Source organism: Microtus ochrogaster, chromosome 8, assembly GCF_000317375.1.
Source record: "Microtus ochrogaster isolate Prairie Vole_2 chromosome 8, MicOch1.0, whole genome shotgun sequence".
In the NCBI taxonomy this organism is placed as follows: domain Eukaryota; kingdom Metazoa; phylum Chordata; class Mammalia; order Rodentia; family Cricetidae; genus Microtus; species Microtus ochrogaster.
Genome location: NC_022015.1, coordinates 25,586,656 through 25,599,466, shown reverse-complemented (window position 1 = coordinate 25,599,466; position 12,811 = coordinate 25,586,656). Strand labels below are relative to the sequence as shown.

The window sequence follows — 12,811 nt, the reverse complement described above, 5'->3', positions numbered from 1 at the left end:
TAACCACTGAGCCTACCAATCACCTCAGAGAAGGAAGCGGGGAGTTTACCTCCCAGGCCTTGTGCCAATGGCTGCCTGCCCTAGGACTGAATTGAGGCTCACACCCAGAAAGGCGATGGCTGCCACCAGGTCTCCCCTGCCTAGGGCAGCACAAAGGGCCCCTTTGAAAGGCGAGTCCAGGGGTACCCCTCCTGGCCTGCTCCTGATCCAAGCATGCAGGGGGCCAGTGGGCCCTTCTGGCCCTGCTGTTGAGCTAGAACTAAGCAGAATGGCTTGACATTCCTTCTTTAAACACATCACACTTGGTTAGGGTGCATGGCTTATAGACTGATGTGGTTTTGAGGTGTGAAACAAGTCTCCCAGCGCCACTGGGGACTCTAGATTCCCCCCCCCCACCTCCTTTCCTGAACAGTCAAGCTTTACAAATGCATTGACCAGCCCCCATCCCTGATTTTGCACTTTGGACGAACCTTGTTTTCGAAGAAGGTAGAAGGTCCTTTTCCTGTGCTCACCAGCTGGCCTATAATAGCAGATTCAATAGCACCCTCTGTAAAGTTTAATAGAAGTAAACAGGAAAATATGATTTATAAGCTGGATGGGAAGTAAATACCAGGGTGCAATTAATTTTTACACCGCAACTTCTAAAACATTTTCCTGCACTGAGCAGTTTGTTTTTAATTACAGCTTAGGAACTGCCTTTCTATTTACTTATTGCTATTATTACCATTATTTTTTAGATTTTGTTGGTGACCTTCAGATCCTCATTCATGTTTGTGTAATTTTCTTTGAAGGGCTAACTAATGGGTTGGGATGGGAACTAGGATAAGAGAAATCACCTTGTAAGGAACTGCTTTTCGTACCTACACCGAAGTCTGTCCAGCTTCTGCCTTTGCTCGGTGGGACCTGGTGGACAGAGAGGTGACATGACTATCTTTGGCGAATGGTAGTACCAAGGCGGTCCAGGCACTGGCTCATAGGTCACTTGGTTTAGTTCACTCTGGGGAAAGGGACAAGGCTACAAAGTCCTCTGGTGTTGTGATTATGTAGAAATGAGGCACTGCTAAGGGTGGGGTGTGTGTCTTTAAATAGGCCCTCCTGGTTTGTCAGTAGTATTTGTTCTTGACTAGGTAGCTGAGGCGAGCCAGCACCCAGCTCTGGATCCCCTGTCCTCCTTGATATTGGATGTGAGGATGAGGAGTATGATCCTTAGCCAGTTGAAACTTGTCCTAGTCTGAGCTCAGTGTGCCTGCAAACAGCCCAGCCAGTGGTAAGATGCTGCATCACCAGGAACCACATATTGCTAGCACCTCAGAACCTGTGGTCATGAAGATGTCTCATGGCTGGATCCAAATTTGTTGCTCTGTCTAGAAGAGCATTAGCTAGTGGCTATCCTGAGGCTAGCTGGGGTGTGTGTGTGATCTAAGAAAGAAATTCTGGGCCTTGGTGACCTCAGAGTGCAATAAAAATATAGTTCCTTCCCCACTGGGTCCCCTGCACTGTCGGGGTTGCATCTCAGGCTTTCCTAGTTTTGAACCCTTTTGCCTGTCTTTTGTCTTCCCAGGTTGTTGACTACTTTTGGCCATTCCCAGAGGACCTTGTCCCCAGACTGAGCATCTGATGGGGAGCTGTTGCTGATGACATCACTCCCTGGGATGCCCAGGTATCACTACTAGTCAAGTCTGCCCACCTGAAGATGGCCTGTGCCCACCCTGGGATGCAGCCCAGTGCCTGAGGTCCTTACCATGGTGATGATCCTAAGGAGAAGCCTCATCATCCAGGGAGCTGACTCCATAGCACACAGGACCTTTATCCCCGAACTGGTGAGGACCCTCAGAGGCTGCGTTTCTTTCTCCTCCTTTGTGGCCCAGTGTGCAGGTACAGCGGGTTTGTGGTGTGACTAACGATGTGGCACCCAGGTTTAGCAACTTGGAAGTAAGCTGAACTCTGCAAGAGGTTCTAGGCTGGGGCTATGTGGCAGATGAACTGTGTGGCTACATACTCAGAGGGAGAAAGCAGCTGGGCCCAGCTTAGAGCCGCTTCAGTGAGGGGAGAAAGATCATGCCAGGGCATCAGCTGAGCCCAGCATTTCTTTTCTCCCTGCCTGGCTTCCAGGATGAGGGATGCCAGAGTGGAGGCCAAGATAAGTTTGTTCGCCCAAAGGGCAGTGCAGGGTGAGAGAATGGTGAGGGAGAAAGGAAGGAAGGAAGGAAGGAAGGAAGGAAGGAAGGAAGGAAGGAAGGAAGGAAGGAAGAAAGGAAGAGCTTGGCAGCAAGGCTGTGGTGATGGCCACTGCAGCTGCCCTCTGGCTCAATGGTGGTAGGCTTCTGTCTTATCACCCACCTTCCTGGAATCACCCAGTTCTTTGCCCTCTGGCCAAACGATGGTGGGCTTCCTTTTCCTTGTCTCATGTTGGCAAATACCACATTCTGACTATTGTGTGGACTGAAGCCCCTCACCTTGGTAAATTTGGGAAATGCTTGGGACCTGCATGTGGTCCACAGACCTTCACAAGTCCCTGTCCTATGAATGGGAATCAGCCAAGAGTGGAAGAACCGGCATGATTTAGAGCTGAGCCTTGCCCTGTTGTCTAGAGTGGTTCCCAGAGTAGAGGGAGACTCTACCAGAGAGACAGAATGCAGTGACCCTTCAAGGGCCATTAATGCCAACTCATAGCTGGCACCCTGCTGAGATTCAGGTATGCTGAGGAGGCTGGCTGGGCTATAAGCATATCAGGGTGAGCCTCCCAGAACTGGGGTGCTAGGTGTGGCCTTGAAGGCTGAGTAGAAGTGGGCTCGATCTTGAGAGCTGAGAGCTGCCGCAGGACACTACTGCCTTGCTGGCTTGCCCACTTACTCACCTCGTTTCCATCCATCAGCCCCACTTCTTGCCCTGTGTTCAGGCTTCCTCCCTCAAGGTGTTATAGGGGCGCCTATCTCTGAGGTTGTTCCCTGTGCCCCAGCACTGTAGACACAGGGGAGGGAGAAGCAGCTAAGGCTCCTGGCTGATGGATACCTGGGTCTTTATAGCAGGAGTGGGGCTACTTCAGCCATCACACCCCACTTCCAATCTGCATATAATGTGTATCTTCAGTTTGATCACTTCTCACTGTTACCCTCTACCCCCACCTTCAGCTACCCTCATCCTATCTGCTGGCCTCTCTCACGTAGATTCTTGTGGTAACTGGGCCTCTGCTTCTGGCTCTTAAAACCTCTTCTCTACCCAGCAGCCACGCGGAGTACCAGTCTAGTCTGTTCATCTGCTCAGAACCATCCACTGGCTTCATGCCTCACGAGTACTGTCCCCGCTCAGTACTCTGGCATCGCCCAGAGATGCCAATTGTGAGCCTGCCTCAGGACCTTTGGACTTATCCCATTGCATAGAACTCTCCTTTCTGTGGCTGCTCAGCCCAAAATCCAATCCTGCCTGCCCCCAAACTTTCTGTCTTCTTTCTCCTCATGATATCTCTACTTGGCTCCTACCGCTTCTTAACAGGTTACTTATGCACTGAGTGACTGACTCCTCGTGCTAGGGCACGATTCTTAATAAAAGCCAGGCATTTCATGCCACCAGGGCCCGTTCAGTTTGAGTGAATGCACAGGCTCCCATGGCCACAGCTTCTGACCTTGTCATTTTGGTCCCTCTGTTTAATCTGTAGCCGAGATATACGTCATGCTTGTCTTATCTTTTTTTCTTAGCATTAACCGTCTTTTGGGGAAATATCTGCAGATGGTGCCTTGGACTGAGGGGCTGCCCAGAGATCCCCAGGGTTGTGCTTTCCAGGGTTCAGCTGTATTATTGGTCCCCAGCTGTCTCTGTGCCTATCTAGTGTCAAGAGGACTGGTTGGAGCTAGCCATAGAACCAGGGCCTAGGGTCATGGATGAGGAGCAGGGTCTTGCGCCTTTCCTAAAGGAAGAGCCTTGTCTTCCTAGAACAGAAGGGCGGAGCATACTCATCCCTTCCTCGGGGCTCATTTGCTTGTATTCTTACTCCAAGGCCCAGGCTTTGTCCTCCAACCTCTGCTCCCCTTCCAGAGAGCACCTTTCTTGTTTCTGTTCCTTGCTTTTGGCCTGTCTAGGCCCAGAACCATCTATCTCTTCCCCTCTGATCCAGAGGTCAGGTCAGTGGTGAGCGATGCCTCTTTGGAAAGAGCTCTTCTTGTCTGTGAGTTTGTTGACATCTTTCATATTGACCGTTGCTTACATTCTAGGCCTACTTCAACCCAAGTGCTGGCCACAGAAGGTGTGGAGAGTACCATGGAAGTTGCTCAGGCAAGGACAAAGGTGTATTCATCTCTGTCCCTTAGACAGACGGGAACTGTGGCTCAGAGAATTCAGTGTGGGGATGCATGGTCTCTGGCCAGGATCTTCTGACCATGCTTCTGAAGGTCGTGGCCACATCAGGGAGAAACGTTCTGTAAGCGCCTGAAGACCCAAATAGTGCCATTCTAGCGATGTCCTCCCCGAGACAGAGTCTGAGGTCAGCTGGTCCCCTGTGTGAGCAGCAGAGGAAGTTGCTGGGGTTTGCTCCACAGGCAGCCCTGGTAACATCATCCTCACACCAGGCGCCACCAGCTGACACAGAAAAGGTGGCAAACAGTTTCTCTTGTGTTTTCTGATTAGACCAAGAAGATAACAAAAGTGGAGGTTAAGATTTGAAAAGGAAACAGGATTCTAAGGGAGACTGGGAGAAGGTTCCTTAGACTCTGGGACCCTGGAGCTCCTGAGTCCCGGTGAGAAACAAGAAGAGCTGTGGTCCCTGCCCTTCCACAGTCACCTTCTCATTCCCCTTTTGAACAACTGGTGACACACACCTGGGATTGCAGGACTTAGGAGGTGGAAGCAGAAGGATCAGAAGTTCAAAACCAGCTAAGTAGCTAGTTAGAGGCCAGCCTAACGACATGAGAACCTGTCTCAAAACAAAACAGCAAAACCCTAATTCTGGTGACAAAGGTGACCATCCTTACTCTCAAGGAAGGTTCAGGAAAAGGAACAAAAACTGATGAGTGCTTAGCATATTCCTTCTGGGCTCAGGAACCTACTTCTCTGGGAGTGATAGGTCTGGATACTGGCTGTGTTCACAGCCCTGGCTTGCCTTGGTCAGCCATGCATAGGTAACCATGACCACTTCCTGTCCTCTTTCCTTAGTCTGCCTGGTTGCTTTCCTCTGCTCAAGGGCTTTTCCTTCTCATGTTCTAACATTAGCCACTGTCACTGGAAGGCAGCCCAGATGTGTGACCCTGGAGCACTGAACTCCCCCCAGCTCCTGCCCATTTGTCTACATGCAGGCCAAGAGCCTGTTCTTGTTTCCAAAGTAACCATCTCCTTTGGCCGGGACAGCTTTCTCTTCAGCCTACTCGAAATCCCGGAGCCCAGAAGAGACAGGCAAGCGGCTGCTCTGGGCAGAGAACACTACATAGCTATAGACTGCTTGCCTGTGCCCAAACCATGCAGCCAGTAGTAGAAGAGACGCCGCCTTCTACCCTTCCACATTCGAGTGCCAGTGCTAAGGCATTTGCCCACTCTGACGTTGGTAGCCACGTTAGGCCTTGTGTTCAGCTCTTTAGGCACAGGGAACTCTCATATTCATTGTCAAACCAACCTGGCACTTGGGCCTCAACAGCTCCAACCAGAGTCTCTGGCTGGCCATAGACTAGCTGAAGTCTGGGTAGACATAGACACCTAGAGGCCCATGTGCCCAGCTCAGCCTTGAAGTCAGTGCTCCCTCCATCACACCCTTCTCTTCTCAACTTCTCTTCATCTTCCTGAATTCCTCTCTGCTTCCTGCTGTCTCAGCCTCACTGAGTTCTGTTTGAGAGGCAGGCATGATACTGTGCCTGTTTTTAGTATGTCGTACGAGCATCTCCCCTTCACACTGTGGCTCCCTGGGTACTGTGTCAGCAAAAGGAAAAAGTGGCTTGGTTGTTTTAGGCAGTAACCTTTGAAGAAAGTTGTGAAAGCTATGGGTATTTTCCGTGTTTGCTAGCTTCTCCTTTAGAGCCTTAATTGGGTCTTTATTGAAGTCAGAGCCACCTTTAGTCAGACAAATGTCCCTGAAGCCTCAATTTGATTTCCAGCTTTTGTCTTTCCTTCCAGGACCTGATTCCAAAGACTTCTCTTGTGACGTGAATCGTGTCACTGAGACTGAGCCCTGGTGGGTTCAGGCACAAAGAGGGAGGCGTGCAAAGAGGAAACATGCTCTCGGCTTCCTTCCCTGCAGACCTCAGCCTGCAGTTGAGCTCACTCTTCTGTAGATTCCGGAAGTCTTGGGGTCCTCACAGCAGAGTCCCTTTGGGGCTGCTGGACCTTGGCTTGGCACAGTGATTCGCTTATCCCTTCTTCCTGCTCTGGGAATAGAGGATCTGAAGAGTTGGAAGCCTGGCTGCCGGAATGGTATCTGCCAGTGGGAATTTTATTGTGTTCTTGGTAATAGAACTGGAAATAGGAAGGCTTGTGTCAGCTTGGAGCCAGAAACTCCTAGGTGTCGTTTTGCCCATGTGAAGTCCCCAGGCAAACCTGCCAGGGGCCATTTGACCCTGGGAGGCTTAGGATGAGATGTTCTGGTGCTTAGAAAGTTCTTCTTCACTTTAGAAGTCGGGCTCAGAAAGCAAGACAGGGCCCTCATCCTAGCTTGAGATCCAGTGTGGAGCCAGTCAAGGTTCCTCTTCCTTTTCTTTTCTTTTTTCTTTTCTTTTCTTTTCTTTTCTCTTTCTTTTTTAAAAGTTTTATTTGTGTGGATGTTTTGCCAGCATGTATGTGTTATAGCGTGTACACGCCTAGTGCCCATGGAGGCCAGAAGTGAGTGTGAGATTCCTTGGGACTAGAGTTACAGGTGTTTGTAAGCCAAGTCGGTGCTAAAATTGAACCCTAGTCCTCTGGAGAAGTAGCCAGTGCTCTCAACTGCTGAGCGATCTCTAGCTCCGGGGTTCTTTATTTGACAGGAGCTATCTCCAGTCAACTCAAATGAAATGATTACTACTGGAATAAAGGTGGAACATTCACAGGCTGTAGAAGAGTGTGTGGCCCAGGCCCAGAATGAGCAGGGCCAGGATGAGACAAGGGTTTAGAAGCAGGTACTCAGGCCCAACTTAGGCCTCCCTTGGCCCTGCACTCCCAGCTCACAGCAGAACGTGAGCTCTCCCCTCCTGACAAGGTACAGGTGGCTGTCCTGCTTCCTGCTTCTTCACATGAAGTCCCAAGCTCTCCCTTGTGTCACCTGTGGTCACTAGTGTGCACATGCACTGTGCCAGCCTTCCTGTGGTCTTGTCTTGGTGTGGCTTCAGTGGGCTCCTAGCCCATCTGGTTGACACTGGGCCTGGGTGCCCTGGTAGGGCAGACTAGGACCTACCTGAGCAGGTGTTGTCCTTGATCCTGGGTACCCTGTGAGCACTGAGACCTTGTTTCCCTTGGAGGCAATCCCGTACTTTCTCAGAACCTTCCCTTGGAGAGTAAGGGGCCTGCCTGGCTGCTGTAGGCTTCTGCCCTTGGTTTTGTGGGTAATTCAGCCCTGAAGGCAGGCTCTCCTGTGTTGTTACCTGTTCTCTATTGGGTGACTTTGGTGCGGGCTTTCAGCTGAGACAGAGGCAGATATAGCTCTTTTGAACTCTTTCTAGATGTTTCAGTAGATGGCTATAAGATAGTTACATACCAGAGGGTGACCTGGCCTGGTTATGTTAAGGATGGTTTTAAGCCAAGAAGAGGCTTGGGAAAGGGCTGTCCGTTATCAGTAACTTTCCTGTCTATCAGCACCTGCTCAGGTGTTCCTCTGGAAACTGGCTCTGCTCTCAGCCCACCTCACACATGCTCTGCACCCCACCCCAAGTTCCATCTCTCTGTAATGAAAAGAATTGGCTGTGTGACTGTGTCCTCCGTGAGGTTTGAGCCCTTCTTCTCCTCTATGTCCTAGGTCTGGAAAGGACCGTTCTGCCCTTTAAACTGTTAACCGGGAGCAAAGGCCCCCAAATTGAGCACTGGGGATGGGGTGCCAGGAGCCTGCCACCTTATCTGGGTGGACCAGGTGTTGCTAGTCAACCCCGCCCTCCTCCTGGGACTTTGTGAACCAGAGCCAGGCTCCCACCCACTTCTCACCCTAGAAACCCTGCCTCTTTCTGTCTTGTGGTAGGGGACTGGAGCTCCTCTCAGAAGCTAGAACCCTGAGAACTTCATTTCCCATTGCATGAATGCAGCCTGACTGCAGATAACTGTCAGTTCCTGTCTACTGGATATAGTGTAACTGAATGTGAGGGAGCGAGGTAGCCGGTCTCTGGGGTGCATGAGGCAGACCTTCCTCTTGGGGTCCTGACTGGGATGTCTGATCCTCACTCGCCTTCTGAGTAGGCCACTTGACTTGGACGCCAGACTGTTCTGTGCTCAGCTTGCTGTGCAGTCTCAGCTTCTTTGTCATCTGCTGTTCAGCTGCGGTAGGTGCGGACTGTGAGGGAAGACAGGAAATGCTCACAGTGGAGGGGGAAGCCCAGTGGTGTACAGAGCCCAGGAGTTGAAAACCGTAACTCTCAGGTTGAGACCTGATAGATCCACTGAGTGTCTTGTGCTTCAGAGAATGATTGGAAGCTTTGCTGTAACCATGGCGGCTGTGGAGCTTCAGCCGGCTTTCCCTTCTGCGTTGTGGAGGATGCTGTCTCTGAATCTCCGGGGAGCCGTCAGGGAGTAGTGGGGGTCCATTGCTCCTCACTCCTAGGGGGCCACCTCTCCAAATTTCTTTCTAGCCCCTAGTAGAGTTTGGTTCTATCATTGCATCAAACTTCCCCATATCCCTCTGTGGAGAGAACCCTCTTGTCAGGAGTCACAGGCGTCTTGTATGACTCAAAGGCCCCTTAGCCTGCTCTGTCTGTAACTCTGGGCCTGGGGCAAAGGTCAGGCTCAGTCCTGTGCAGATGTTGTCTCTTGGGCTACTTTCTTCCCCTTTCCTCAACCCGATACTGGCAAAAGGCAGATCCTCCTGTAACTGTGACTTTAGCTCAGTGTCATGAGCTCAGCTCAGAGTCGTGTGCGAACGTGCTTCTGATGACGTGAAGTCTGAATAGCTTTTCTGGTTGTTTTCAGCACATGCCAAAGAAGATGAGTCAAGGACCTACCCTTCTCTCCTGTGGAATTATGGGTGAGTAGCTACACAGCCTGGACATCCTCTTCTAGTCCTTCCAGCCAGGGGAGACTCCAGAGGAGTCCTGGAGAGACTCTCTCCTGCGTTCTAATTGTTTCAGTCCCCAGCGGGGCTGGCGTGGACCAACAGGGTCCTGGGTGTGGGAGTGAGGGGCACTGGTGTGTGGTTTATTGGCACCATTTCCACCGCCAGCATTGAGTTCTGGCTGATTATTAAGTCATTCATGATGGTATTTTTCTTTCTATTCAGAAAATGTACCATAGGATAGGAAGTAAAAAAAAGCCACCAAATTTTGGTTCTCAGTGATATTGTGTGTGTGTGTGTGTGTATGCATGCATATGTTTTGCATATTTCACATAGCCAAGTCCATCATAAACGTACAATTATATAAACTGTGTTTGTTTTTGCACTCAGTAATTCCTACAGCATGCAAATGACTCAGGCCCTGCATCCTAATCTGTATAGTGCTGCGCTGTGTGGATATATTAAAACGCCCTGGGATTTGTGATTCTTATAGTCATGGGGTAAAAGGGCTGTTTGAATTTTCAGTTCTAATGCCCAGGGTTCTCTCAGTATAAGTTTTTGGTTTTTTTTTGTTGTATTTCTTAGGATAGTCCCAGAAGGGAACTAGAGAGAACAGAGGTCAGGAACCTTTTTAAGGCTCTTGTTTATATGGCAAATATCCTGTCCAATGAGCTGCTTGGTCTCGTGTTTCTATGCACACGTGACGCTGTGTCTCGTAAAAAGAAAGGATGGTCGTATTGGTTATATGCATTTTTTGGCACTCTGCAGATGGATTCTCTTGAATCGGAGACCAGGCCTCACTGATGGAATAGCCATAGTGGGATTTCAGACTCCGTACCTTGCAGGGTATGTAAATATGAGGTTGTGATCACCCTCCTTTCTCTGTGCCCAGTGGTTTAGTTTTCTAATTTCAAAGCACTTCCCATAGGTGAGACTGAGTGCACAGGGACCTGGGTCCGTCATTTTGAACACTGCTACACACATTGTAAATTCAGAGCCCGGCAGGTGCTTGTTTATACTAGGGGAAACCGAGGCCCAGTGACTCTCTGAACGATCTCTTAGGACTTAGAATGAGACTAGGTGGCAGAGAAGGACAATTATTTTCTCTTCAGCACATGCTATAGTGCAGGAAAAGCTGGATGTCTGTTTTGATACCGCTACCTAGAGGACATGGAAGCAGAAGTCACCTGGCTGGCACATTTCTATGGCCTGTCCTCACATGACCGTGTACTTCTTTGGTGGTTAATGTCCTTCATCTACTAATACCAGCCCAAGGCACAGAAGCCTGCGGTACTTCCTGCATCCTGAAACAGGTTTACAGCTGAGCTGCCTTGCTTTGCCATGGGGGTAGGGGGGTGTCACGCGTGGCCAACCTTCAGCCCAGACCGAGCTCCCACAGAGTCAGCCCCCAGGAACCTGGGTCGCAGGGAGGGCGGGCCTCCATCGCAAGGCTGTTCTGTTAGGCTCCCCTGGCCTTCCACTGTGGGTCTGTATAGTGACTAGACTCTGATGAGTCTGGTCTGTGACTGGCCTCGTTAGAGCTGAACTTTTCAACTTCTCAGCCTCGGTTTCCTCATCTGCACCGTAGCCTAGCAGTTGTGGGCTTGTGCGAGAGCCGTGCTAACTAACGCTCGTGGCAAAGTATGGCACAGGAGAGCGCGCCACAGAAACAGCTGCAAAGAGGACTGAGACCTCAGCCCCAGCTACTGTTCCTCAAAAGAGAGACCACAGCGGCTTCCTTTGGGGGTGGCTATAAGTGACAGAGTTGCCCATGGGGCCAGAGTAAGGCCTGGGGAGGTTGTCCAGGACCGTCTGGCTGCCCGGACCTGTGAGGCAGGCACACAGCCTGCCTGCTCTCTGTCCAGGGTAGCACATGGCTTGGGGGAAGTGCCAGACTGGGAGCCCTATCCCAGGCTCACTGGCTCCCCACTGGCTCTCACTTCTACAGGACAGTGCTGAAGTCCTGCCACTCAGCCAGAGGAGGTGCAGGGAGTGGCTTCTTAGATGCTGGAACAGGAGCATCCCGTGCACCCTGCTTCTCCAGCTCTATGCCCTTCATCTGCCTGCTGAGCAACCTTCCTAGACTCAGCAGAACTGTGCCCCATGCAACAACATGTGTTAACCAGGGCTTTCATTCATCCTAAGTGGTTTCAGGGTCTTGTTCTCATGATTTTCATTGAGAATTCAGCACGTTCTAGGAACTTAATGCTGGGCCAAATGATAGGGACCCCATCTTAACCCACAAGGAACTTTGTGTCTAATGGAAGAGCAAGAACCACAGACGGTAAATCCCATGTGACAAGATTGGGGAGGCCAGTAGAGACACTGAGCGGTAGAATCCATTTTCCCACTTCTTGATCTCTTCTTCCTACAAAGCACAGCTATTGTGGGTAGAGGTGCTAGCACCTTCTGTCCCATTCCAACAGCTGCCGAGCCAGGGGTCTCAGCAGTCAGAGGCCTCCCTATTTCCCTTTGAGTTGGAGCAGCCAGCTCTCCAGCCCATTGACTCCTTGAATGGTGAAGTTGGTGGCCTTGCCTTGTTCAGTCCCTGTAGCACACAGGGAGTGTACCCCAGGCAGGGAGATTTCATCTTGGGTGTGCCGGCTTTTCAATAGCAGGGAAGAGAACACCCTGAGGGACTGGCCAGACTTTTCAAGAGGGTTTTTGGCCCTTCTGGGGCTGGACAAAGCTGAGCAAAGATAAAATGTCAATTATCATAATCACCACTCCAGCCCAGGCTCCTGAAGACAAAGGTCTGTGCCTCAGGGCTTTCCCTCCTAACCCCTCTCCAGGGTCCTAGCTGGGAACCAGTGTGTGTGGGTGTGTGTGTGGGGGCTTCCTGGGTGCTCTGAAGTAAAGCCAGCAAGATCACCAGGGCTCGGAGAACAGCACTGGGCTACTGCTTCTTCACAGAGTGCCACCCTTCTGGGTGGCTGAGCTGCCTTCATGCCCTCTACGGTTCAGCATCTAGAATCAAGTGCTCTTAACAATGCATGGGCTGTTTTATTTTTTAAAGTACCTCATTCTTGTGATTGTGCATTGGATGCCTGACCCCTCACTACCCTCATGCCCCACCTCAATTTGGGAACTTGATGCAAAGTATTTTTACACTTTTCTAAAGTGAGGGAGAGACCAAATCTGGGTTAGATGTGGACTGGAGACACAAGACAAAGTAGAACCCAGCCCTGCCCACTTGCTTTGTGCTCGCTGAAGGCTCCTTCTTAGGGTGCCAGGCCAGCTCCTTCTAGCAGACACCACGTTCTTTTCTCACCTCAGATCTTCCCCACCCACCTCTGCGTTGAGGCAGAGTTTCTCATGCAGGCAGCTCTCTCAGGGAGAGGCATCTCCTCATGACATGAGTTGAGTGGCAGCTCCCAGTCTGCCATCTGGGCTGGGAGCAGTGCCGTTCCTTACACCTAACTTCTGGTGGGTTCAGGAAGTGTGGCAGAGGTGTCCTGTGTTCAGTGAAGCAGGGTCTGCATGGGAAAGCTTAGCCTGAGCCTGGGACCCCTTCGAGATGCTGCTTCGTACTTGCTTGGGTTGCCAACTCCTTTCCTCTTCCTTTCCTTTTCCCTTTCCTTTCCTTTCCTTTCCTTTCCTTTCCTTTCCTTTCCTTTCCTTTCCTTTCCTTTCCTTTCCTTTCCTTTCCTTTCCTTTCCCTTCCCTTCC

The 12,811-nt window shown here is 50.8% G+C and overlaps 1 protein-coding gene across 6 annotated transcripts in view; it reads left to right on the top strand.

Moving 5' to 3' along the window:
* The window catches only part of Fam53b (family with sequence similarity 53 member B), a 120,036-nt gene that overhangs the window by 53,374 nt on the left and 53,851 nt on the right, over positions 1 to 12,811 (top strand). For all 6 annotated transcript variants that reach the window (XM_026781561.1, XM_013347897.2, XM_026781565.1 and 3 more), the window contains exons 2-3: positions 1,562 to 1,820; positions 9,061 to 9,115. In XM_026781561.1, the coding sequence (XP_026637362.1) occupies positions 1,743 to 1,820; positions 9,061 to 9,115 (133 nt within the window). In that variant the 5' untranslated portion in view covers positions 1,562 to 1,742. The remainder of the gene's footprint in view (positions 1 to 1,561; positions 1,821 to 9,060; positions 9,116 to 12,811) is intronic.